Source organism: Sylvia atricapilla, chromosome 5 (genome assembly GCF_009819655.1).
Source record: "Sylvia atricapilla isolate bSylAtr1 chromosome 5, bSylAtr1.pri, whole genome shotgun sequence".
In the NCBI taxonomy this organism is placed as follows: Eukaryota; Metazoa; Chordata; class Aves; order Passeriformes; family Sylviidae; genus Sylvia; species Sylvia atricapilla.
Window position 1 is genome coordinate 26,425,520 of NC_089144.1, and position 27,854 is coordinate 26,453,373.

A 27,854-nucleotide genomic window follows, 5' to 3' on the forward strand; every position below is an offset into this window, starting at 1 on the left:
AAGGCGTTGTGTGTTGCTTTGGACATATCTTTAATAAGATTTCCTAGGTAGCCTTCAGTAGTTAGACTGTTGTTATATCTTTGTTGTTTTGGATACCAGTTCTGTCACTAAGAGTAGTGTTTACAACTCAGGTAGATGTACCTGAGCAAGATGTGGGAGTGCTGTTGATTCTAGTGGTTCGTCAGAAATTCCCCTTTCCCTCTTTGAGAGCAGAGCTTAGGCAAATGACTCTTCGCTAAAGAACAGAAGAGCTTCAGGCTTTATCTAGACAAGTTTGTCTTCATTTAAATGCAAGTTGTATTTGCTGTAGTCTCATCTGAACTGAGTACAAAATGTACAACAGCATAGCTTTTAAAGGAAACAGGATTTTGTGGGAATACCGAATAATAGTTTTTTTCTTCCTTCTTTTGAAGATCAAGCAGATTACCCTTAATGTTGCTTCTGAACATGACAACAGGCAGGAAGGCTGTAATCACAGTAAAAGTGTTCTTCAGAATTTACTTGCTTGTTTTTTTCGGGGTTTTTTTTATCCTTTTCATGCATGATTTGGAAATGTATTCACAAACTCAGCTTGGGAACTCAGAATACATCACAGCATATTCAGGGTGGAAGGGACCTCATAAAGTGTCCAGTCCATGTTTCTCCTTGAAGCAGCGTCAGTTGTGAGATGAGACCAGGTTACTCAGCACTCTATCTGGTTGGTAGCCTTGAAAACTTATGGTTTGAGAGACTGCATAACTTTCATGAGCAACCTCTTGGGCTGCTGAACTGTCTTATTGTGACAGTTTTTCCTTATAGCCTTTCAGAGGCCAGATATAAAGAGTCTAGGATTTCAAAAGGAGAAGCAATCTTTCTCATGTTTCCTACCTCCATTCTTCTTCTTTGTAACCTTTCCCCTCTTTAGCTTCTATTTTAACCTCCTCTCTCCTACCTTTCCTGGTGTCACTGATGTCATGTGTCCATAACCTTTGAATTTCCCACAAGCACTACTCTTTAAAGCTTGTAAAGATGATGACAAAAGTAACCTAAAAAGGAAACTAAGGCAAAGAATGCTTTAATAGTCACTTTGTGTATAAAACTATAATGCTTCTTTGACCCTCAAAGCCTGCTACAAATGGAAAGCAAAGGAATATGCCGTGGTTATTTTGTAGTTTTCCTTTTCTGTTTAAACATAGAATAGTAAGAGTTAAAAGTGTATTTGAAAGATCATGCGACCAGAAAATATAGAAAAAAAATGTGGAAAACATATCCATTGACATGGTGATTTACCATCAGTCAGGGTAGTGTTGAATTCTAATGTCACAACTAAGACTAAAGCAGGGTAGATCAGTGAATTGGATCTGTTTGTTGTCAGAAATCAAGTTATACTGGTTGTTTATATTCTTTCTACTGGAACAATAGGAAATGATAGATAAGCCAAGAACTAATTGGGGACTGAGAAGTAGTTTTGTTACTCAGATGTGTAGATGGTGCTTTGCAGAAGATGAAATTTGGAGATTATCCAGAAATCCTAAAAAAGAGGGAAAAAAAATTGGAATCCAGGTCATGTAATCTCATTCATCTCCAAGATTCTTGTAACAAGTGATTGGATAAATTGAAAAGATTTTGAAAGTCCTGTAAAACAAGTCAACTCCCAGGTGATTTAATACAGTTTAATACATTATGGAAATAATTGTAGCTGGTTCTTGTAAAAGGCAAATTTAGTAAGTAACCTGCAATCATCGTAGTGTAATAAATTTTGAATAAATCTGCTACGTGAATATAATTTTTTCTTTTCAATTTTTTACTTTCCTACAAATCTGTCAATATAAAGAATAGCTGCTTTCATGCTTTTTATCCTGAGCAAAGGCCATTTCTAGCAATAAATGTGCTTTTCTTGATAAATGTGACCTAAAGAAAGTGGATGAGATCTCTAGGCTTTGTTTTGGGGGGGTAACAGTATTTAATACAGATAAAAATATTTCTGAGGATACATAACTTATTAAAATTGGAGTAACCATACATTTTTAAAAGATAAAAAGTACTGAACTTTAGAATAGCAAAAAGTTTTTATCAGAAAGCTAAAGTGGCAAGTGGAGGCCATGCACCCAACCCTGCTAATCAACACAAGACAAAATAAAATCAGAGAGGTGTCAAGCTGTTTAAAAAAGAAATCTTTTGTTCTAAGCTGATACTTGTATGTTTAAGCTGTGGATAAACATTTGCTGCTCTGTATTTCTAGTTTTGTAACAGATTGTGCTGTGTATGCAGTGATTTCTGAGGTTTGAGCTAATATGCTTATCCTCATTGCTGTTTTGCAGAAGCCTTTAATAAATTTTAAGAAGTGAAGAAAGTCCCTTTGTACTTCCTTGTACTTTTGCGTTTTAAATGGGCAATGTCTACTCTTGTTCCTTTGTTAATGGTTTATAATAATTACAGAGTCTGATCTTCTACTTTTTGAACTCTTGCTCTCTATCTCAGTTTTATTTCTTTATTCCTGAAGTTCAGTGGGTGTATTTAACAGGTGTTTGTACTACATGCTTGTGTAGGTCTTGTGATTATCAAGATCAGCAGTGGATTGTGTGGTTTACAGCATACATCATAGTTGCTGAATTTTATGCAGTTATGATGCTTCTTGGTGACTCTTAATGGTTTTCTCTTGCCGGACCTCAAATCTCTGTATTTTCTTAGAGAAACTGGAGGACTTCAAGACCTGAAATCCTTAATACATTGAAATAGTACAGGTTTATATCCATGTTTGATTTCTTGATACTTTGTTCCGCAGTGGAGGAACTGTGTTTCATTAATAAGGTAGTTACTAAGTGAGGGATTCCCCTCCCCCCCCCCTTTTTTTTTTTTTGTCCTGAGAGTATTAAATGGATTGTTATCTCAATAGCTACAGCCTCATTTACTAGGGGGTGTAAGGTATTTAAGTAGGAACTTGCCAAGAATACCTATGTCAGTTTAGTAAGGAAGAATAAAAAGGGTCTTATTTAAAGTTACATTTTACAGGAGCTTTACCTCTGCAACATATGAGCACCAGTGGCTGCAATGCCAAGTGTACCCCAGCTGTGTCCCCTCCCAAGTCCTTGTGCCCTCCCAGCCTCCTCACTGGTGGGGTGGGGGAGAAGCCTTGGTTTTGTGTAAGCTTTGCTCAGCAATTGCTAAAACATCCCTATGTTATCCAAACAGTTTTCAGCACTAATCCTAAACACAGCCCCATACAAGCTTCTGTGAAGAAAATTAACTTGGTTCCAGTCAAAACCAGAAGAAGAAATAAGTAAATAACTTGCAAACTTCTCTTTATTTGTGTGGAGGCTCACTTTCCATGTTTCACTTGGGTCTGCAGACTTGGAAGAGTGGTTCTGAATATAGTATCAATATTAAATTGAGGGGCAAACAGTATGCCACAGGAAATTAGGAAGCTAAATAACTTGTTTTGCCTATGGTATCCTTGTTTTCTGTCTCTTACATAAAATTATTTGGCAAACTCCTAGAAGATTTCTTCAAAAGTAGTACAGCTGGGTGAATGACTGTAGCCAAACCATCATGTATACCTCAGCAATAGTTGTAAGAAAAAATAATGGTAAACTAATTTAAAAATACTAAATGCTTTAGCAATTTGCAAATTAATAGTTGGATCTCACAAAGGCTGCTTTGACTGTGGGTATGTGATCATGCTTTTTGTTGATCCAGGTATAGTAACTAACAATGATGCTTTGGTGCAGGTCTGTCAGATGAACGAAACAATATTAATTTTAGAGACTCACGTTTTTGACTAGCTGTTCAAATGCTGAATTTTTGGATAAGCAAATCCTTGGAGCTCAATTTAAGTTAATGAACAGCTACTCCTAATTGTGAAAAACGAGATTCACTTTTTGGTAGATTTTAAGAAATAGGTTTTAATAAAAGATAAGACAATTAGGAGATAAGGAAAAAAGGCAAGGCATGGAGTTTGCTTCAGATTGCTGCTTTTCCTTCTCGAACTTTATAATTAATCTCTTGCATATATTTTAATTTAACTGTTTTATATATTTTTATAAACCAAAGCAAAACTCTCTGGACTCCTGTGCTATGCTATACTGAGCTGTTGACTAGGATCTTCTAGATGTTGGAACCATTTCTTTGGATTTGTCTTAACTGAAGGCTTGTTGCATAATAAATACCTTTGTGGATACTAGTTGATCTCCTTTAGTCCTTTAAAATGAATTAGTTAATTATTTTGTAATTGCTCCTTCAGATTTTGCTGGAATGTTTATTCTGAGATGTAGATATTTGTAATTTACTTGGGCATATCTAGCCTGATCACTAGGATAAATTGCAAATTTTTTCAGTTTGGAAAAAAAAAAGCAGTTTGGAATTGCCTTTCTAACTTTGACAGTTATATATATTTATGGCAGTATAATTCATTCAGTCATCTCGAGTTTAAAATATAGTGTACTTAGTTAACACATGCTTAGGAACGGGTATGGGGGAGGTAGTTGAAGAAATGACTTATCATCCTTTAGGACTGAGATCCTAATGCGATCTTGAGGGAAGAGTTGTGTTGGTTGCTGGAGTTTTGGAGGTTTTTTGTATGGGAGGGGCTTTTTTGGTTGTTTGGCGTGGGGTGGTTGTTGTTATGACTTCCTTGTATCCTAAAACTGTGCATCAGCCTTTTAAATTACAGCTCCCTAGGCTGTCTTTCTGAAATACTTGATGTGCCTTGATTTTTTTAACTGCCTGTTTTGAAAGGAGATGCTCAAGTCCCACCGCTAGTGTTAAAGTAGGACAAAGGGCCCTGCTAGCTGCTGAGGATGAGGATGGTGGGCTCAGGTGATCAGAGTAAAGCCTTCCCCCACCTCCGGGCAGTTGCCCCCATTGTGCTCAAAAAGCAGTAATTCACAGAAGTTAGCAAACACTTCACTGCTCATGGAGAGGAGAATCTTAGCTGCAACTTTTCTTCACTTTTTTCACAGTATCTTTTAAGTTATCCTCCCGAATAGAACACTTTTCTTGCCACTGTGTTGGGGAAATGAGTCTTTGGGGTTTTGAGGGTGGGTGCTGTGTGGGCTTTGTGCCCATGGCAACACGCGGTGGCCGCTGTGAGACTGCAGTGGCGCTGAGCCCTCGGCAGTGCTGCCTCTCCCGGCACACTGACCTACAATACTGCCCTACATCTGTTTCAGAGGATTCCTTTCATTTTCCCTTTCTAGCTTGCCAGAAACCCCCTCAGGATGGTAGGTAGTTGCAATGTGATAAATTAGCTGCTAATTAGTTTTCTTCTAGAAACATTATTTCTTACCTTTTAAATATTTTTTTTTCTTCCCTTCACATCTTGACACTTTCTCTGACACATCATAATGTTAATTAATCTATTTGTGTAAATACAGAACCTTTAGGTTAGTTTGTTGCTTCCTATTAAATTTTAGCTTTCTACAACTGTAAACGAACAAGTTCATTGACTATTAGGAGTAGTAAACTTCTGTAGTGTCCCTTCATCACCAATTTTTTGTTTATTGCAGTGCTTTTGTTGTGGTGAATTGCAACTCTGAGGCTTTCATGCACAGTAATTACTTTCAAGTCTCTTCATACTGAAATCTGTCAAATATGAAATGGTGACTGTGTTTGTTTTGGCCTCTGCCTAAATGAGAGACATCATGTTTTGAAATAGGAAGGAGTGCTGGTGCCTAGTCAGATGGGACATTTACCTTTGAAATGGTCAGTGTAATCCAGGAATCATAACCATCTGCTCCTTGTTTAATGGCTTATGTGAAGTGATTCTTCTGGTCTTAGTCCCATTTGTTCTCTGAGCACAAATGACAATATTATACAAAAAAAACCCAAACCAAGACCCCCCCCAAAACTCCCCCAACAATGTTAACACTTGCTGATTTCCTTTGGGATAAAAAGTCTGAGAAGCCAAAACCAAAATGCTTTTTTTTCAGCATTTCTGAATTTGGCACCTCTCCTTTCTTTTCAGGTTTAAGGTTCCTTGCAGTTTCCTTTATGGGAGAAGTTAACCTTCTGCCTGGATAAATATCAAAATCCAACTGTGTGATGTTAGCATTATTGGGTGTCGCTTCAGAATGGCAACCTTAGAGTTTCTTATGTTGTGTTAGATTCATCCAGCATTTCAGCTACACTTACCTAATGTGGGTTATTCTACTCTTTCATGGAAGCAAGTCCTGGAGCCATCTCTGATTTGATGGTTCACTTACATTGTCAGAAGAATTCTGTTCTGAAAAGATGGTGTTCTAACCATTCTGTTGGCACTGAGTGTTTACGGTTACCTCTCTAGGCAAATGTTCTATTGAAAGGATATTAAAAATATTTGAGAATATGTATGTTCCCAAAAGATTTCTCACATAATTGCTCCATTTCTCATGGGTAAAATATTTTAACATTTCCTCCCTTCCTCAGTTTTCTAACTTCTCTGGTGCTTGCTTTCTTTTGCCTACATTGGCATGTTTGAAAACCTCATTCCTAGAAGCATCCATCATTCTCTCTCCTGAAGAACCTTTCTGCAGCTTTTTCAGATTCCTTGATTCTTCTACTTCCTTTTGTGGTTTCATCCAAATCTCTCCACCTTGGCTCACCTGAGGCCAAGATTTAGAAGAATTTGCATTAGCAACTTACAACATTTACTCTGTCTTGGAATATTTTCCCATTACAACAGATGTAGTCTGGTTTTTGCAGAAGTCACTGAAGTTTAATGATTATTGATTCCCATTGCCCACCCAAAGTTTGCAGACACATGTCACCAGCCTCTTAGCTATAGAGTACTTGTGATATAACCTGGCCATGGATAGACAGATACTCTAAACTGTGGCAGTCGATTTATTGAATATTTAAAATCTCATTAAGTGATTTTAAAAAGTTCTGTTCCAGCACCTTAAGTAAAATTTGGGTTTGAAATTACATACAGCTACCTTGATTGCAAAGCAGACATTTGAAAACGTGACTCTTTATTGACAGTAAATGCAAGTGTGGTACTGAGGCTCTTAAAATCTAGAGAACAAAACTCAAATTTTAACACACCTGGCCACTGTATTGTATCCAGCATAATTTTCCTTCCTATAGCCACTTATGTTTTGTCCTTTTCTATCAAAGCCCTGCAAGTGTAAAGTACTGAAGTCTGAAAATGTTGTTTTTAAAACAGGGTCTAAAGAAATAAAATAAAAAAGCCCATATTGTTTGGCAGGGGGTAGATTATTTCTTGGCTATAATAATCTAGAATAAGATTGATAGGTTGTGTTGAATGTAGAATTGATGTAGTAGCATTTTGCTTTTAACGAAATATATCACGAGTGCAATGCTTTATTCCCAGGGTGAAATCTGAAACTTTAAGCTGGAAACAAAATCTCTAGCTGGTAGTTGTCTATCAGATTGATTTTCAGAATTAAGAATGTGATTTGGAGCTGCTTATAAGAATTTTGTTTATAGTGCAGAAGTTTATTGTCAAGTGTTGACCTTTCCTTAGACCAAACAAAACTGTTTTGAGCTTCTGATATCCTAAATTTAGTCTAAGTTAACTTGTTGGATATAGGGAGGAGATAAATATCACTTAATTATTTGACTTACTAGGTGTTTAGCATATGAAGTACTGAAAATCATTATTGCAGTTTGTGATGAATAAAGCCAGACACCTTGCAGACATTTTTCATTCTTGGGTAATTTTTTCTTTGTTTTACCAAAACCCATAATTTTCAGGATGTGAATATTAAGATAAATTTGGTTGCACAATGTTTACTTAAAATTTTTGCTCAAAAAGAAATAACTGTTATTTTCCTCCTCTCACAAAAAACCATAATTTTATTGAAGTTCTAACATGGTTCTATGCAAAAGTAAGATTAAATTCTCCTGAGTTGTAAGGGTATAATTTTGTGTGTGTGTGGGGGTGGGGAAAGGTTTTTATAGTTATGTGTATATTTTCTATATCATGTGGTTGGTCTTTTTAATACCTTATAATCACAGCATTTAAGATAACACTGACCAGATGTAAATCAGTAATTAAGAAAAAATAATTACTGGAGGAATTCTAGGTCAATTAGAAATGGTCTAAAAGCACATGATTTGTCATTAGTACATATTTTTAGTGGTGTGTTCATAAATATTTTTCTGTTTGCAGAGACAATGGATCCTTTTGTATTTGAGGCTTTGTCAAAATCAAGGCGGGAGGGGGAAGGAGTATCAATTTTGCAACGAAGGTGATTTGCATACTATTACCCCTTATTCTTTGCTTTCTGTCAATTTTTAAGCTTGCTGTGACCTACTTGAGAGTCTTATGATGAGATTAGGAATTTCAGTGAATTCTCTGTTGCAGGATACAGTAGTTTCAGCAGTTGTGTTTGTTACTTTTTGTTTCACTGGGAATAATGCACAGTTTCTCATCACAGGCCTTTGATGAATTACTTGATTCCTTCTCCTTGATTTTATTTTGATTCTTGTTTGTTTGTTGTTATTTGAGGGTTGTTTTTTAGTATTTTTATTGTTTATTATATAAGAGAATACTACGTTATTTTCATGGTTTTAAGTTTCTCACTTATATCAGACAAAATATAGCACCTGCAGGGTTTGTACCATCCTCCCAGTGTCAGCCTTATGTTATGAATTCCAGGGCAGACTCAACTGGAAACATTTGTCCTGTACCAAAGTGTTGCAGGTCATTGCAAAAATATTCTTCTTGTCACCACAGCTATGTCAGTCTGTTTGTTGTTTTTATTTTTGTCATCTTAAGTATACTGGAAATACAAGAAGAGTAAAACACACATACACGAATCACAGCCAGAACACTCAGACATTTGGGTGTTTGTGGCTGAATGGCGGAGTGCAGAGTCTTGCAGAGACACCAAAATGACCCATGAAAGAACTTTCTTGATAACAAATTTAAGGTCAGATACTTTTGTGTGATAAGCAGGCTGGAGTTAATTATCCAACTGAGAAATGGGTGCAGTATAGTATATATGGATACACTGCAGTATATTTTATGTTTGGACTCAGTCCTAATGGTCCCTTTTAAGCTGAGTGATTTGTGATACTAGTAGTGGCTCTTTTGCCACTAGTGCTGCTATTCCAAACTACTTCAGTAGGAATCAGAATATATGATGCTATATGGGTCCTGCCTTGTAGTTTATGAATAATTCATAGTTTTGAAAAGCATAAATCATCAATTCCTTTTCATTACTAATTCTACAGTTAAAAAAAAACAAACAACAACAACACTAAGTATGAAGGGCTAAATTGCAAAAGATATGCTTCCAAAGATGCAAAGAAGCAGGGTTTTAGTAAGGGAGGAGACAGAACTGGAGGGCTTTTTTCTCATTAACTACTACCCTAAATTCATGAGGAATAAGAGAAAATACATCTATCTGAACTGTTCCAGTTTTTGCTCTGCTATACTTTGGGTTAGTTTTTGTATTGCTAAAACTGGAGACCTTTTATTTTTCAATAATTTTGGAACAAATTAAATATAATTTAAGAATTACTGAAGGAGAAAAACCTACCCCAAACCAGAAAGCTCCAAACACCCTTGTCCTGTCACCGAATTCCACTTCCTAGTCCTAGCCAGATAAGTTTTAAATAGGGCTAACTTTGACAAAACCAGGTCAACCCTGAATATTTAATGTAAATCCCTAGTCCTGACGGAGTATGTTCAAAAACTGAACAGGGCAAAGCAAGCTGGAAGGTTGAAGTGGCATTTTAGTCTTTGGCTTGTACTTGCCCTACATCATAATAATTCCATTGATCAGTATAGTATTTGTAGTGGTGGTAAATCTTCACACTTAAGGTCAGATCATTTCTGTGTCCTGGTTATTACTGTGCTGCTTTTGCAAAGCTATAAATTAAAGATCTCTTTAATTCTAATTTGTCCATCACTACTTGATCACTCTATGTGCCAGTGTTGGTAGTTTTTTCAGTCCTTAAAATGAAAAAGGGAAGGTAAGGAATTGAAGCAGTAAAACAGAAATTATTAAGATGAAAATAATCTTTTGGAAAAGGTAAAGCATTGGTAGGGGTATTTCCAAATAAAATTCATAGTGTGTCTTGTCATGTCTAATCCAGCTGAAATGCAAAGGCTGCAAATTCCACAAGAGGTACTTGAGCAAGAGTATTCTATTTTGGCTCACTTGACATCTCCCATCCTTTTTGGAGACTGAAAGTGTTAAATAATCTAATTTCCACGCATTTTAGAAAAAAAAGTATGAAAAGTTGTAACACTTCACTGATTTTGCTCATATATAATTTCCTTTCTCTGACACCTCTGTGGTTCATATGCAAGCCTTCAAGGATTAGGTAGGATTATGTTGGTCACATAATGATATCTCTTTCTGGCACAACAAGTAACCAAACCACCAATGACTGTAATAATCATGGCCATTAACATTAGTGCTGGCTGGAAATAATGAATTTCAGTCCGAGCCCAGCAGTGATTGTTGGCTGACCTTTCAAGTAATCCCAGTGAAGTGGAAAAGGGATTCCTTTTAATTTGGGTGGTAATTTTAGAGTTAATAAACAGCATATTTAAAATAAGTGAGTTGAAATTCTTTAAGGAAGTTAAAAGCAAGTTGCAAACCTTGATGTGCCTCTCACTTTCATTCTCCTCTGCAAGTTTAACTGTGTGTTGTGCTGTAAATCCCTTCCTGCTCTTTTTACTCCTACTTTCTTTCTGCAAGGAAAAAATGACATTTTTCTTTGATTTGGTCCCTTCAATTTGCTGTTAGGAAAGGTAAGCCCATTACAGGCTTAGTGTATTGTTGATTATTTACACACCTGTAATTGTTTTAATTAGAGTGGGATTATGATGTGGGTCAAAACCAACTGCTGAATCAAATCCAAAACAGTGTTCATGTATGGTGCTCCAGGGATTCAATATTTTATAGAATCACAGAATGTTAAAGGTTGGAATGGAACTTAAAGATCAGGACCCACAAATGAGTGCCCTTTGATGCCACAGACTTGTGCATGTTTAGATGTATGAGTCCATATATATTTGGCTCTATGTATATCTTGACTTCTTAAATTCAGAATTCTTGGTCAAAAGACTTTTTGAGAGAGAGGAATGCAGAAATACTGAATCATACAGTTGCTGTAAAGTCAGCTATGACTAAGGAAAGTTTTTCAATATGTTTTTGTTTAACCATCTTCAGTTTCACCATTTGGTTTCCCTCTCAGCAACTGATGTTTTTGTTCAGTGCGTTTGAAAGTCTTTTCTTTAAAAAAGAAATCTCTGTATGGTAGGCATGCACATAATGTTCATCTTATCAGTCCTAAGAGCTTGTTTCCCTCACTTTTAGAAACCACCTTCTGGTGTACTGTTTGTCTAATTTACTAATGTTCAGCACTTGTGTTTTGCTACGGAAGCTGAAGTTGAAATCAGAAACTGCTTGATGGAGTACAGCCACTGAAAAACTGTCAAGCTGAATCAGGACACTAATATCAGCATGAGTTTCATATTCTTGTTTCAGAAGGTCTTTTCAAGCATGGGAGAAAAATACACATTGGTCTTGTCTTTACTTTAGCTCCTGGATAAATCCCATGAGGTGTTTGTTATTCTATTTGGAGGCTGTTAGTTGTAGGGAAAAAACCCACAGTATTTATGAAAATTAATGATTTTAAATCAGTGTATTAATTCTATCAGATGTGTTTGATGTGGTATGATGGCACTCTGTGGCATGGTGGCCAAGTTTAGCCCTGGAGTTGCACTTTGTTTTCTGTTCCTCCTTGGGAATGGCCTCTCCTAGGGAGGAAGCCCTGCACCTCTTTGCTGAAGGTCTTGCCTTGACGTTTCAGTTCCCTTCAATCCCTGTCTTGTCCATGCCACATTCAAGTGAAGTTTGGTGGTGTCTTTTTTTTTTTTAACTCGGTGAGTTTTGTAGCTTGATTCAGTGCAAAACAAACACGTGGCATCTGGCGTATTGGTGTGGACAGTGGCCAAGTGGATAGATTGCAAATCGCCTTAATTTGTGTTAGCTTATTTCAGCATTTTTCCTAACCTGCTGACAGACGCTGGATTGACACAGAAGTCTTTTTACCTGTCTGCCAAATTTTCTTAGGTACAAAAGAGAGTTTTGAAGTTTCAGGAAACAGTTCTGTATGTTCTTTCCACTGGAGAAGAGTTGAAAAATGCCGTAAAGACAGGAAGTTCTTGTGTCTGGTTTGCCTGGCACTGCTTGTCAAAGCTGTGATTAGTTCCAGTCAGTAAGTATTTTATGGTGCCAGATGATACTAGGTGTCTCACAGTATTAATTTTTTGTATTTCATGTTTTTCTGCACTTGTGATAGCTGATTGTATTCCTCAGCTTCTGTGCTAAATCTAGCGGAAGGATAGAACTGTTACAGTGGCAGGTATTTTTAGGGATTCTTCCAAGGTGTTAAAAACCAAAAGAACTATCTTGTCTCTTGAAATACTCTTATTAAAAAAAAATGAAAAAGGTTCCGATGAATTGTAATATAAACCTTTAAAGAGGACTCTTGGCTCATATACTTCCTTCCCCCATCACATCAAACAGAATGGTTTATAACCAATTGCCAACTGAACCCAAACTCTCTTCACCCTTTATTTTAGAGTAACAGGCACTATTCTTAAGCAAGTATGAGCAGCAAGTGGAGGTTCTGAATTTTCAAGAAGACCCTACAGCTGGATTTTTTGAAAGTGCACTGTGCCACAGAAACACTGTTAAAATTATATATCTAGGTATGTTTTCTTTGAGCTTTGAGTAGGGAAAAAAGTGTTTGCACTTGTTACATTTCAGTTTGGTCACACATTTTAAAATAATTTTAGGATTTCTTTAAATATCCCTGAAGTTTTAACTTTATGGAGATTATGGATTAGTGATGAAACCCTGCAGGGCTAAATACACTGTATTCTGCTGGCTCAGCTGTTGAAATCAGGCTGAAAAGTGCAGTGGTTATTTCCAACCATTAAACCTAATAAACCAGCTTAAAGCCAGAGTGGGATGTTTAAATTTGCATTCAGCTGTCTCTGAGGATTTTCACAGGAGGAAGTAGTTTTGCTTTACTAGTCCTGATAGCTGTATTCCATGTGTAGTTGAAATGCCTCTCAATTACACTAGATCAAGAAAGTTCAGCCTCATTTAAGATAAAGAAGCATATGCCAGGGTACTTGTAAGTGATTTGTAATCGTCTTCCTTAGTTGCACCAAATTCCACACCTTGCCAAATTTTCCTTTCTTTAAGGAGATTTTCTGGTATTTTTATCTACAGAGAATTGGCTGACCTGTAGGACAGGCTACAGAAGCTCGCAATTACAGTTTATTTTTGGTATTAGCTAAATTGCACCACTTGCTTATTGCATAAGTTGATAAAGTTTTTGTTTTGTTTCTGAAAAACACCATATTGCAATAATTTTTGAGGTGCGGCAAAAAGATTATGTTTAATAAATGTTCTTTGTATGTAGAACATGATTAAGGGTCATAGCTTACAAAAGCAGAATAATTAATTTACTTATAAAATGCTATAGAGATCATTACATGAAGGCTAAAGTCAAAGTAAACATAAGTCTTATTGGTAAAAAGAAATTACTTAATATAAATTTATAATTATATGGTTGAATATCAGAGAAATGCAGTTAGCAGGAGACTAAAACTCATCTGAAATACTATTTTTTGTTATGTTTTCATAACAAAAAATGTTTGGTTTTGTGTGTGAATTTCTAGTGTGTGTGGGGTTTTTTGTTTGTTTTATTTTGTTGGTTTTTGTTGTTTGGGTTTGGTTTTTTTTCCAGTTGTCTTCCATTGATGGCTGGTCAAATACAGAACTAAACCTTGCTCTTCCAAAGGAAATACAAGACTGGGTACAATACATGGAAAGTGTTTCATCTTTATGATCAGTTGACAGACCTGACTTTGTTGTAGGAGAAGGGTGTCCTGTCTCTCACGTTAGTGAAGAAAATTTATGCTCTGCTTTTCTTGGCTTCTTGGAATGCTATTTATTACTTGAACAGGAGCAAACAGGGCAATTTTAAGGGGAAGCCAGTCTCATTTACCGAAGTCTTTGATACCAAGCATATGGAGTTTTTGAGTTACTGCACTGTTGTGTACCCGTGTTCCTCTTGGATGCCTCTCCTAGTTGGTGAAGAGTAATTCTTGCAGCTTGCGCAGGGGGTTGTGTCTTTTTTTTTTTTTTTTTTTTTTTTACAGTCCAGAAGACTACAGCTCTTCTGAGCTGGAGTTTGCATTGTTTGTTCAGGGCTCCAAAGTTATGTCCCCCCGAGGTCAGAGAAGCACGTTGTGTTATAATGCTTTTGGGGAGGAAAGAAGAGAATAGGGACATGTGTGGTTATTAGGCTTTGGAGCATACCCACTGTTCTGACATTATTATTCAGCTTTCAATTGTGAGCACATACTCTTGTATTCAAGGCCTTCTTTGAAATAATTGTCATCTTATTATTCTGGAAAAATTTAACTGTTTTCTGGAATATAACTCCTGTGTTTATAATCATGTGAGGCTTTTAATTTTCTGCTTCAGTTTCTGCTGGCTTGGTAGGCTATGACATGTAGCCAGCAAACCCTCTGGCAGATGCAAAATTACACCGGATATCTGTATTTGAAACAATGTAGAACTTTGTGTCTCAAGTTTTTGGAGGTTTTGGTGAGCTTTAATGAAGTACAAAATGTGCTGAGGACTTGCTGTGAGATCTGGCATTTGTGGCTTTGGTGGCTTTGGTAGATCTCAGATGATGCACTTGTGCTGTGAATACATCACAAAATCATTTAGGTTGGAAAAGATCTCTAAGATTATCAAGTCCAATCTTTGATCAATCACCCCCCCCACCCCCCGCCAACTAGATCAGAGCACTAAGTGCTATGTCCAGGAGTGTCGAATACCTTTAGGGATGGTGACTCTACCACCTCCCTGGGAATTCTTTTTCAATGTTCAACAACCCTTTCCGTGAAGGAATTCTTCTTAAATTCTAACCTGAACCTCCCCTGATACAGCTTGTGGTTGTGTTCTCTCTTCCTCCCTTCTTTATCAGACCTAACACTTAAAGTTAGAAGACCCTTTGCTGGTTTAGTTGATTTTGCTCAGAAACTTTGTTTCCCCAGAGGCTATGAATGAAACATAAGTACTCTTCCAAGTAAATAGTTGTAACTTTTCTCCTTCATCGTGCTATTAATAATTAAGGCAGTCCTTAACAAAGTTTAAGAATTATTAGAACTTTGGTAACACTTAGTCTTAATTAAAGTCATAGATATTTTTAGCTAAAAGAGATGCTCTTACAGATAATGTCATCTGCACATAACCTACTTTTTTCACTTACCCCTTTCTACTAGCTGGATTTTTAAATTGTTGCTGTTTTCACGTATTAAAAGAAAATTCACATGTAATCCTTCCTGTGTAACATGGCAGTCTTCATGCATTGATACTGCATCTCTAGCTCTACAGTGAAGAACTAAAGTGAGACCAACTGTTTGAACTGGCTGCAGACTAGTTCCTTTATCATAATTTGTTTAAATGAATCAAAATTGCACCTGTTTGTATGGAGTCCACCTTGCCTTCTTCCATGATGTGTCTGATGGGTTTTACGTTGACATTCCTGAGCAAATTCATGACAAGATTGGTGTCATTTATTCATAAACTCTTAAGTTCTGCTGGATTTTTCTGGACTTTGTATAGACCTTATTTTATTTATTTTGGGTTTTACTTTTAAATTCCTTGTTCCAGAGCTAAGAAAATGCTTAGCAGAGACAACATGTAGGCATAAAAAGTTATCAAGCAGGTTTTCAAGGAATATAAAGGGCTTAACTAGATATTTGATAGAAGAAAGAAAACAATTAATGAAATCTCATAGCTGCAAGGACAGACACACCAGTGGTGCATGCTGAATTTTTCCAGTTTTAGTGTTCTAGATAGGCAGCCATTCTCAACAGCAAATAGGTGTCATCATCACTTGTTGCTTTTAGTGCTCTGTTTTAATATATAGTCCTAATACCTAAGGTACCCAAAGCAAAGAGTCAAAATCGTTTGCAGATAGTGGGAGAGCCAATCAAGCTGTCATCAAAGAGATTATAACATGCCTGCCTGTAGCTGAGATGCAGGATAAAGAGAGCTTGACAAGCATTCAGACATTCACACTAAACTGATTATCTATGTTGGAATTGTCCTATGGTTTTTGGCAGCATTGTAATCAGGGATTTGAAAGTGATTACCTTGCTGAATTCAAATGTTGAGCTGGGCACAGGAGAGAATACAATCTGCTGCAGCTCCATGTCCTTTGTGTATTTCAGACTTTACATTTGCCTTATCTGTACAGGTAGTCAGTGCTATTAGCGGTAGGAATTTCGGATTTTTGTTTTACAGGCAACTAAAGACTAGTTTTGTTTGTCTATTCTGCTTTATACAGTATTTTCAATGCTTGGACAATGATGCTAAGTTTTTGATGATTTTTCATGTGCCTTTTCATGAATAGCTGTTCAATAAATATCAGTGTTAGGAAAATTCCACACAGGCGCTCATCACTTAAGAAAACTGACTATGGCATGTGAGCAGCACTTGAGATATTCAAAAGTCACACTGAGCTGTCATTATCTGAACTATGCATTTGATCCTTTTAATTGTGGTGTACACAGGCAAGAGAAGTCACATTCTTTTATTTCAATTTGAAATGTTTATCCTTAGTAATCTGCTAGAGATGTAAACATCACTTCTGTTATTGAAACTAACATTTGTATATATTGTGTTTATTGAAAGGAGATGAAATCGATTCCCCACCCCACTCCCTCTCTCTTTTCTGTCGCTGTCTTCATTAGCTTGTTGCTGGTTTGCAGCAAGCCTCCTGGGGTGTCTGTAGGCAGCACAATGCATTATGAACAGATGCCTGAATTAACTCGTGTTTTAGAAGCATGAGCACGTAGCTGTGCTATCGTTCCACTCCATCCAGATCAATTCATATGCAGGCAAAGCTCAGTGCATGTGATGGCCTTTTGCAGTCAGCTCTGGCCATTTGGCATTAGCAAAGCTGCATGCCCCCATGTGTTTCTGCTGCTGGTAATCCTGCCTGTTTAGGAACCTGACAAGGTTCTTCAGCTTCTTTTGAGGAGAAAAGGCTCCACCCTGAAAAAAGTATAGCAGAGAAGGGGATGAGATTTCTTGTTCAAACTTTCCCACAAGAACAAGGGCACAAGAAATTGCACTGTGAAGTGAAAGGAAGAGGTTTTTTTCTTGCATGAGCATACTTAAACTGTAAAGCTTACTGTGAGTTTGTAGACACTGATATTATGATGCACATAAATACTAGTTAGGAAAATTCATAGAAGAAAAATGCATCCATGGTTGTTAAACACATATCATATGCTTAACATGGTATGCTACCATGTTAAAAAATACCATGGATGCATTTTTCTTCTATGAATTTTCCAGATGTCTGTTGTATTTACTATGCACAAGGCCATATCAAAGGATAGTTTTTATATTTCTGCAAAAAGACCACTAAATCAGAACCTTCCTCGAAGGTAATATATACATGTCATTAACTATCAACTAAAAACCTGCACAAAAGCAAGTTCAGTTTTCCATCAAGTCAAAATACAATGTTAATGGTTGTTTCGACCAATGTAGCTTTGTAATGTTAGAAATATCCCAATTTAAGTTGTTACAGCCTTTTATTTCTGTTTTTTTTTTTCCAACTGTTGAATAAAAGCAAAACCTCTTGAAATAGTTGTTCTGAAAGTCTCAATCTCTTAATAGAATGGCACTTCTAAGTCCAGAATAAAACCTCTAAAAATTGCTTTTGCTACCAAGAGGACCTGATTTCAATTATAGCAGATAATATCTGGAATCAATAATAGCTTCTGGACATCTGTTAGGAGGAAAAGAACAACAGTGTCTGCCTCGTTACTTCTTATATACAGATCTCCAGTTATTTCAGGCATAAAAATTTTAAGAATATAACCCCAAGCAAAACTTTGAAGTGGGCCAACCACCCCTGTTACCAGTTAATCAGTTCCTTTTCTATCAGAGCCTCTTGTTCCCTGTCAAAGCCAGTCCCTCTGACACAATGTTCCCACCCTTAAAAACCTGATCATCCAGTGTGTACTTGCCACGTTTCTGTGTGCTTTATGTGCCACCTCTCTTAATTGGGGCATCATGACTTAGAGCACTGAACTAGAGTCCATTTTTTATTCAAGCATTTTGCATGCAGAATATGGCCAAGCAGTAATTAATTTTTAAAGTAATATATGTTCTTCTACTACCTCATATCTTTTCCCTCCCTTCTCTCCAGTTGAAGGACCATTTTTTATTATCTGAAACCCAAGTATGCTTTTGTCATACAAGTGCTCGTTTTTGAACATCAGGTGGTTCCTGTAGATATGACTTCTTTTCATCCCTTTTTGTATGGGAATGTATGTTCTGCCACACAACCTAGAACTGAATGTAATGTGTCTCCTTTTGTGGTGTTAACCTTAATTCTAACTTGTGATGAGAGCATCTTGAGCACCATGTCATGTTGCACCCTTTGTGGGGAGAGATTTTCATTTTGTAAACATAAAGTCAAGCCAGCCATAAAACCAGCTTGCTGTGGGTGCCTCAAACCCTCATAACCATATGATTTCACCTTCTGTGTAGATTAGATTTTTGTATCCAGTGTTGTTGTCTTGCTTTCTTATTCTCTCAGCATCCTTTGGCAGCCAGAAAATATTTAATAAAGACACCTGAGCGTGGTATTTGAACTGAGTTTCCAAAATATTTCTGAGGACATATCCTGCTACAAACTTTTATTGTGAAGTTCCATATTTATCCTGTGGCAAAGATGTGATTGAAGAAGACATCAGTCACTGTTCCTGTGCTTGAAAAGGACTTTTATATGACCTTCAGCTACTACAATGACAAAAAATATATCTAGATATATTTTGGTTTTGATACATAACTTCCTGGACACGTGCATGTGACAGTCTATCTGCAAAAATTGCAGATATTGTTAAATGATCTGTATTCCGAGTAGGTTTTTCTCCTCCTGTCCATCTTCCTTTTCAAGGTCTCTGGTATAGTTGCAATGGAAGAGAGAGAAAGTGATAGTCACAACAGCTATTGTTGTTAGAAGAATTAAAATGGGACATATATGATGCATATAAAAAAAGTCCAGTTCTATGAGTATGATAAATATATACTGCTCTTAAGTTAGGTTGAGAACACCTTAAGCCATGGTCACTGCAGAATGATTAATTATATAGTTACTACTACTAGAACAAAGAATTAAGGAGCATCTGCTTCTGTAGAATAATGTGGTCATTGGAGAAAATGGTGAGACGCTTAGTACATGAAATTTATATTATAGGTTGCTTAAGAACCCTGTGTCCTAGATGAAACCTTGGCTCTTTTCTGGTGGAACAGCAGCTACCTCCTTCCATGCTTTTTATGCTCCCTGTAGTCTACTTATGTATATACAGCACAGATAAACTAAAAAGACATGGATCATAGTATAGATGAATCCACAGATGCTATAGAGCTCTATCAAATCTACAGATTCTATTGAGTTCTATAGAATCTACAGAATTATAGAAGGATTGGAAAAAAAATCATCTTGTTTCAACCCCCCCTGCTGTGGGCAGGGGCACTTTCACTAGATCAAGTTGCTCAGAGCTTCATCCAAAACCTTGTCTTAAGTGTTCACAGGAATCCACATCAGCAACTTCCCTGGGCAACCTATTCCAGTGCCTCACCACCCTCACAGTAAAGGGTTTTTTTTTTTCTATCATGTAAGCTAAACCTATCCTCCTTCAGTTTGAAGCCTTTCTCCCTTGTCCTATCGCTACATGCTCTTGTAAGTAGTCTATTACTAAGTCAGCCTATTCCCTCAGGATTCTGGTGTGTGTCTCATCAGGTCCCCATTGACTTTGGTACATTCAGGTTTCTCAGGTGGTTATGAACCTGATATTTACAGTGGAGGACTTTGCTCCCCCAGTGCCTATCCTGCTGTCCATCCATTCCAGAAAGTGTGGGAAGAGAGGTTGCCATTGCAGACCGAGGCAAAAACGTGGTTGAGCACTTCAGCCCTCATCTGTTGTTGCCAATTGTTCAAACAGTTGTTATGATTGACGCCTTCTGTCTTGGTCCCAGTTCTGTAGCATGATTTGATTATTACAACGTTAGCTGAGTAAACACTTGTGAGGTAAATTTATCTCTGGGTTCTTGTGCTTTTCATTGAGTCCTCTGCTGCTCTTCAATGCTCTTTATTATACTTTGATTGACACTGCTAAACGGCATAGGCTACCTGTTTTGAGCCTGACCTTACTGCACAAGAATCCAGGGAGAGGTTTTCAAGTGTATCAGGTGAATGTGCTTAGAGGTAAAGATGATGCCCTCATTTCTTTCTTTCTTTTTCTGGTACTCTGCAGGCCATCCTTCTACAAGATATTTAAGGTATAATTTTGTTCTTCTATACATGCTCTAAAATGGTTTCTAGCTATTTTCTACACTATGTCAGATTTCAATCTCTTTTTGTCCTGAAACTTTTTTCCTTTAGCCTTACTTAAAAAAAAAAAAAAAAAAAAAAAAAAAAAAAAAGAGGGAGACAGAGAAAGGAAAGAAAAAAGATCTTTAACAACTCTAGTAACTAAGTAATAAAACCAGAATGTCACAGAAAAGTCAGATCATAACAATGTGATAGGATATATTGGTCTTAAGGAGAAAATTATTGTAATTTTTTTTTTATTTTATTTCATGGAGCTTAAAAATAAGACATCTCACAACTGTAATAACACATGAAGGTTTGGTTTGGTTTTTGCATACTTCTTCAGTTAATTCCTTAATTTTATTTCAGTTGCTATACATGCTGTTTTGGTAGGCTTCATATTTAAATTTTGCTCCTTTCAAACTAGAAAGGTGACCAGAGTGACTTCTGTCATTCCAGTGCCACAGTGGAATTTAGCTATACATTGCACTGATATTCAGGGAGTTTGCTTTTTCGTTTTGTTTTTTAATAGTTAATAAACTGTTTTAGTTTTCAGACCTTTGTAAAAGAAATTATTGAAAAATTCTTGGATTTTTTCAACTCTTAGACAAACTTTCTCATTGTACTAATGCTGTCTTGCTACTAAGCTGCTTTAAAAGTGGTGCACTTGTTAATGGTGTGGAGCCAAAGCAGCTTTTTGTTTCATGCTGCATATCTCACATTGTAAAATACTTGAAGTATGGGAGTAGCACCAAGATGAACAGATGTTGATTCAGTACACATTCTTGAGGAGGACCAATACCATGAATACTGGTCTCACGTTGTATGAAACTTTTAGGGTCTATCCAGGGATATAATCTCACAGGTTTTTTTCAAAGGGATAAAGACTGTGCAAGCACAGTGATGATTTTCTTGTGAGTGATGAGTTAATATAATGAGTTTTGAAGTCTTCAAATTCTGAAGAAGGATTTGGCAAAGATTTATACTTTTTGTGAATTTTTAAACATGCCGTCTTATAGCATAAACCATATCCTGCTGGTTTACTCTTAAAATCCAGAGTTTTCTTCCTAAGATTCACAAAGGAATTTTCAGTTTCTGTGGTTGCTGGCAGCTAATCTCTCCTGCTGCCTTTGATGAGCAATGTGGTAGGCACAGATGGTGGATGACAGGTTATGTTGTATTTGAGTGTAGTGTCTGCTTGTGGCAGGGTAGACCTCCAACAGCAGGCAAGAGCATATATATGTCCTTGCATATATGCATATCCTTTTGGCTTCTTTATGTGAAGTTTCCTTGTCAGGAAACTTTCCTTTCCCTCTCAGTTAGTGGGATTTCTTCTTTGCCTATGAGATTTGGGGTTTCCTGTCTAGATGGGTAGTTATTTGACAGCAGTAAGACTGCTGTTAAGATACAATGTCTTTTTGTGCATCACGCCCTGGTGGATAGGCTGTTTTCCTCTCCCACTTCAAAATTAAGCTCTGAAAGAAGATTACAGTACAAGAGAATTAGAAGCACTGTTGCTTGTTCTCATGGCCTGAATTAGGTAATATTTTAATTCAGCATTTCAAGTACAGTAAGAACAGGATTGAATTGCTGTCTACCGTGTTAATGGATTTTTAGCATTTTTAAGAGTGAGCTCTTCGGGTGGCTTTTGGGTATTCTATTTTGATTCTGAGTGAAAAAATAGCTGTCTATTGTTTTAGAAGTAACAATATAAGACTTAATATTTGGCCATTGTAAGTATTTAGGAACGTCACTGCTCTGGTGGATGTCTTATTTCTGAAGCATGTTTTATCTCCAGCTCCGTTTCTGTAGCTCTTTTTGCAGCCTGAGCTCATGACCTCCCTTCAATGGCTTTGGTGAAGCTGCAGGGGAAGGTTAGTGTGCACTTGATGAATTGAAGTGAATGACATACTTTAGTGGTCTCCACCCCCATACCATTTCCTCACATTTGGGATTATATGGAATGCTGGGTCTATAGCATCCATTAAGCAAATGTGAAATAAGGTTTTCTTTTCATAGTGTGTGAGTGGTATGGATGGCACCAAAAATATGGCACATATTGGCACTTTCAGCTTGCAAAATTCTGAGGTCTGATGCGTGTTAGTGTAAGCATTTGGAACAAAACACTTTCTGTCCTTCAGGGTACTTATGATCTAGCTAATAGTGTTCTCCAGTACAAGCTTTCTATTCATATATCATAAGGCTCTGTTTAGGTGGTTTTCCTGAGTCCTGTGTTTTGAATTTTCAGCTCATAAAAGTGGCTTAATGAGTCTTTATTTTGACTTTTTTTCATGGCTTATTGAATTTGAGTATGCCTGTTTGTTCTGACATGTAATTTCTCATGGTAATATATTATTTTGTTAATAATAGGAATAATAATTTATGTTTTAATGTTGTGAATAAATGAAACATATTATATTTTTCAGTAATTGCTGGTTTTCGAGGGACAGTCCCACATGGCCTATCACTGGAGATTGGAGACACCGTTCAAATATTAGAGAAATGCGATGGTGAGTTCACAGGTGATTCCAGTGATAATTAAGTTTTGTGTATTGATTGTTTGAGCCCCATTGATGTACATTTATTTTCTTAAAGTAACACATTGTTGAAGTCAATAATGTAATATATTTTGGCCTCTTTAATTTCTTTTGCGCAGTTCCAGTGACCTCTAATCTCTTTAATAAGTAATTAGCAGTACATTAATTTTTATTTAATCCCTCTGTTTAATAAACATTTACACAGGATAAAAGTTATAGTGGAAAGAGTCTCTCATGATTCTTCTGCTTTTTTGGTGTTTCTGAGGGAACCTATCTGCCATCAAGACCTATTCAGATTAATTCTAAGTCAAACTTTAAGATTTAAAGAGTCTAAGCATTTTCTTCTACCTCTGTTTTCCACTGGAGAATGCAAATATAATTTTAGCAAATGTCTGTTGCTAGTGTCAGAGAAATAAAGTTGCATTTTCTTGCATAATCTACTTCCTTAACAGATAAAAATCAGCACATTGATTTTTTAATAATTTTAAATTATTTTTTATCTTTTGGGATCATAGAGGGCTTTTTTTTTAATATAATATCAGGATTATATATGGTTAAAATTGTCAGAAATCCTCTTTTAGAAGATCTATTCTGTTGGATCAGGTATATTGTGAATTTTGTATACCATTGTGGTTGATAGATGTAGAACCTAAACTCCAGAAATTATTTGTAAATGTTTTGAGTTAGTAAGAAACTATTTCTGTTTTGACTGTTGTGGTGTCCAGAGTTTACCTAGGTTACATTGTTAGAAACATTTAGGGCTACAAGCTTAAAGGGTAATTCCTGAAATTATGTAAATGAAGTCATCCGAATATGAACTGGTTTAAATAAAAGGTAGTTCACTGTATGGAAAATCATTTAAATTCATATAGTCTGACAGCACTGTGGAATTGTCATATCTGTCCAAAAGGAAAAGATGAAATCTATTTTACGCATGTAAATGATTTGCACAATTTAAAAAGCAACATATGTTTTCTTCACAGGATGGTACAGAGGATTTGCCTTAAAAAACCCCAATGTTAAGGTAAAGGTCAATTGCAGTTTTGCATTCTTGGGCAAAAAAATGTGTATTTACTTTTTAAAAGTTAATAATCTGCTTTTAAGTGTATGATATTTACTCTTAAAAGAAGACCAGAGCTTAGTGTCAAGTATATTATTGGTACTACTTTAATTAGATTTGGACATGGATTACCCTTCTGAAATGCTTCTATGTATTAGGATAATACACTTTACAAATCCAGGGCTGTGGTGAAATTTCTTTCATTTCTGAATTTTAGATTTTCCACTCAGAGGAAGTTTTGTAAGATGAAGGGAAAAGACTACTGAGAATACAAATTGTAAACACTGTTGGAAAAGTTGGTTAAACTGTGCCTGTTTTTCTTGATGCTATGAATTAATTTAGAGCAGCTAGTGGAGACAGCTAGTTTATAGGAGCTACATGCAGAGTATCAATTGAATAAAAGATATGTGTTGCCATGTGAAATATATGGTTCATTTTGATTTTATTTGATTTGTAGTCTTTGATTTCCATAGTAGTAGAGTATTCTAAACCAGACTTCACTGATTTCATGTCTGAATGCAGAAGAAATAAAAGTTACTGAAATTTATGTTTGTGTTGTATGTGTAAGCTTTACTTGTCTTATTTGTCTTTCTATTTTCTTAACCTCTCCTGTTGTCTTGCCTCTGGGGATGTACAGATTTTGCTTTTCATGGGAAAGAAAAAATCTTAAAATATCTCTTGATCTTTAGCCTGCATTGTAAGCTTTGCTCTTCTTTTTCTGTCCTCATTTCCAAGATTTTTCAGCTGCAAAAAAGGCACATACACAATAATTTTGCAAAGTTTCTAGGGGCTCATATCAAGTCATTGGCCTTTTATGCCAAGGCCTATGGTCTCTAATCACATAAATTTCCTTTCTTTATACGGAGGGTCAATTCAAACAGTAAATTTAGCCACAGAGTCTCATTTGATGTTTACTACTTTGACCTCATTGATGTATATTACAGTTTGATTTATAAGACATGACCAGTTGTGGTTTGCTATTGCATCTTCTGTCTTTTGTTGCAGTTCTCACCACATGCTTGCTGTCAGTCTTGCTTTGTGGTCTGTCAAATGTGTGATGGAAGTTATGAATAGGTTTTCTAAACATGACTTGATGTGTGAAGAGATGAGATACATATTCTCTGTTTTCCTAGTGTGAATGCAAACAGTTTTCTGAGTTGGATTTTTGAAGGGAGTCTCTTCAAGAGTAAAATCATAAAACCATGGGCATCCCAAGAGCTCCTGTTGTTATTGGCATTGGTCTGTCAAGATTCTTGCCTTGTTGTTCTGCTGGCTTTGGCACTCAAGGAAGTTCTCTGTGGCAGCTGGTCTGCAGTAAGGGTGAAAATGCAGCTATCTTGTTCCCTGACACACTGTTACACCTGCAAGGCTGTGTGTCCTACTGTCCTTGGGAGATGCTCCCCTGAACTACTTCGCATTACAGAGGGGTAGGAGCATTTAAAAGGGTAGCTGCCTCTACACAGTAGATTTGGTTTTGTTGAATGGCTGTGTGAGAAGAAAATGGGACACCATCATCACAAAGGAAAGCTGTATGCAGCTGTGCTTATTATGAAGAGACCATATATGTATTTTCTCTCACTGCATGAGCTGTACTGTATTATCATCCCAGCAAGAGGCTTGGAGCTGACTTGCTTCATTTTGCTCATTCTGATATTTGAAGGTCAGTGTGCTGTAAGAGCAATAGGACTGTTGCAGCAGTGCTGTGTGTTCAAGAGAATGATGAGGAGCCCTTAAACAACTGGAAAAGGGCTGCTTCTGGCAGACACAGTCTCCTTGAAAGGCATCTACCACAACTTTCCTGTGCACTGCAGGCAGAGTAGCTACCAAATGAGACTATTTTGACTTTTGTTATTTACTTGACTTCATTTTTATTTAATATTGTTAACTTAATTTATTCTGCTTTATTTTAAAAATTCCTATCTGAAAAGCCTTATTTTTAAGATGTGGTTGATGAGACATTATCCCCTACAGCTGGTCTGTTTCTTATCAAGGTGGGAATAATGAGTAAAACCATCTGCCATAAGGCAACTCTCAAACAATTTTCTGCACGTTCTACATGTGTTTATCTTCTAATTTTCTGAAGTGTTGGAGAATTTAAACTCTACTGAATATGGTATTGTCGTTTTTGTTAGACCTATACTGAGTATTTTTTACATTCTACCCTTGTGTGTGTTTTTTGTTAATTATTTGGAGGAGTTCAAATTCAGCACACATTTGCATATTGAGTGATACTAAATGGAATGCCAAACTCATGTAAAGGGACGTTTTACCTAGACTTTTTTATTTTTCAGGGCATATTTCCATCTAACTACATTCACTTGAAGAATGCATGTGTTAAGAACAAAGGGTATGTGTGAAATGTTCTGATTTCAAATATTAAAATATGGTCAGTTACTTGTGCCAAAAATCTTTTGCTTATAAAGTAAACAATTTAGTTATGTTATATCTTCAGCTTACTGCCAGAGAACTTGAAGTGGTTGTCTTTAGCTCACCTGATACTCCTGCATGGTCATAAAATTAGAATGCTATACCCAGAAAAGACACTGAATACCATTGGGAATATCATTCTGTATGGTCTAGAGAAAAGGGGAAACAATTATGCTAAGTTTGGCTTGAAAATGGCATTGCCTTAATTTGAGGAAATTATTCTGTACATGAGCTGTCTTTTAACCTGCTGTTTAAGATTACCTTTTTTCTTTGAGGGCAGTAGCTCTACCATGGTAGACAGTTGCCATTTTACCAAAAAAAGGTAAAACACTGTATCTGTTTAATGGCAAAATATTTTACTAAACCTGTAAATGAATAGAGAAACTTTTTTCCTCCTTTACTTCAGATGTTGGAGAGCCAATATTTATTTTTGATAACAATTAGTATCTTTTCCCATTTAGAAGAGTTGATAAAAACTAGAATTATTGGTTAAAATTAGTTTTAAAAATTTGTTTTGAAATTCAAGGTATCCGACATAAAAAATCACTGCATTTTTTTTATTTTGTGTAAAACTTACCTTGATGGTATTACTTTTAAAGGTTTAAAACTTTAAAAGTCATCAGTGATCTTAGCTCAACCATTTTATTCTAGTTTTACTTAATTTTTAATTGTTCATATTTTATCCTTTATTTTGATTTATTAGTAGAGAACTGATTCAAAACAGTTTGAAAACTGTTTAGGTAAGGACATCTCTCATAATATAATATATGGATGCCTGAACATGAAGCGACTTTTGTTTTGGGAGCATGAACAAGTGTGCTGAGGACCCATTATTCCTGATGGGTAGAAATAATGATGAAGACTGTAATAATATTAAAACAAGTTTCATTCTCACAGGTGAAAATGTCCCTGTGAGACATATTAACCATATAACTGTTAAACTCTCTGTTGTCTACCATGAATTTACAGCCACATGTGGTTTGTCATGCCCTAGAATCCTTTTCTCCTTTTGAAGTTATAGCTAAAGCTGAAGGTTCGGTGAAACAAAATTATAAGCCATTGCAATAAAAATTTAAAGGCAGAATAATTTTTGTTAGTGGACACCATGATGGCACTTGCATGGAGTTCAGTCTTTGTTACATCAATTTCCTTTCTTAGTTTGTTTCCTATTCAGGCCGTGTTCCCTGCTGCACATCACGGCCAAGAGCTGTCACGTTGTTATGTTAATTTAGTAAGAGAGACAAGATATCACAACAAAAGTAATCCAGGCATGAAAACCTGAAGTGTCAAGATCCCTTTGGAAATGATGGGATTTATTCTGCTATGAAAGTCATTTTTGATATGCTTATCTCATAGTGAAAAAAGTCCCTCTGGCTTGTCTAGGGCCAAGACTTTGCATTGGGATTTAAACTATTTTCACCCTAAGTTTTTCTATGGGGACTCAATCAATATACAAATAA

The 27,854-nt window shown here is 36.3% G+C and overlaps 1 protein-coding gene across 1 annotated transcript in view; it reads left to right on the forward strand.

The window, feature by feature from the left end:
- Positions 1-27,854, forward strand: part of DOCK4 (dedicator of cytokinesis 4) — a 230,641-nt gene that overhangs the window by 58,777 nt on the left and 144,010 nt on the right. Inside the window, 3 exon segments of the mRNA XM_066319015.1 lie at positions 22,797-22,880; positions 23,891-23,931; positions 26,259-26,314. Coding sequence (XP_066175112.1) covers positions 22,797-22,880; positions 23,891-23,931; positions 26,259-26,314 — 181 coding nt within the window.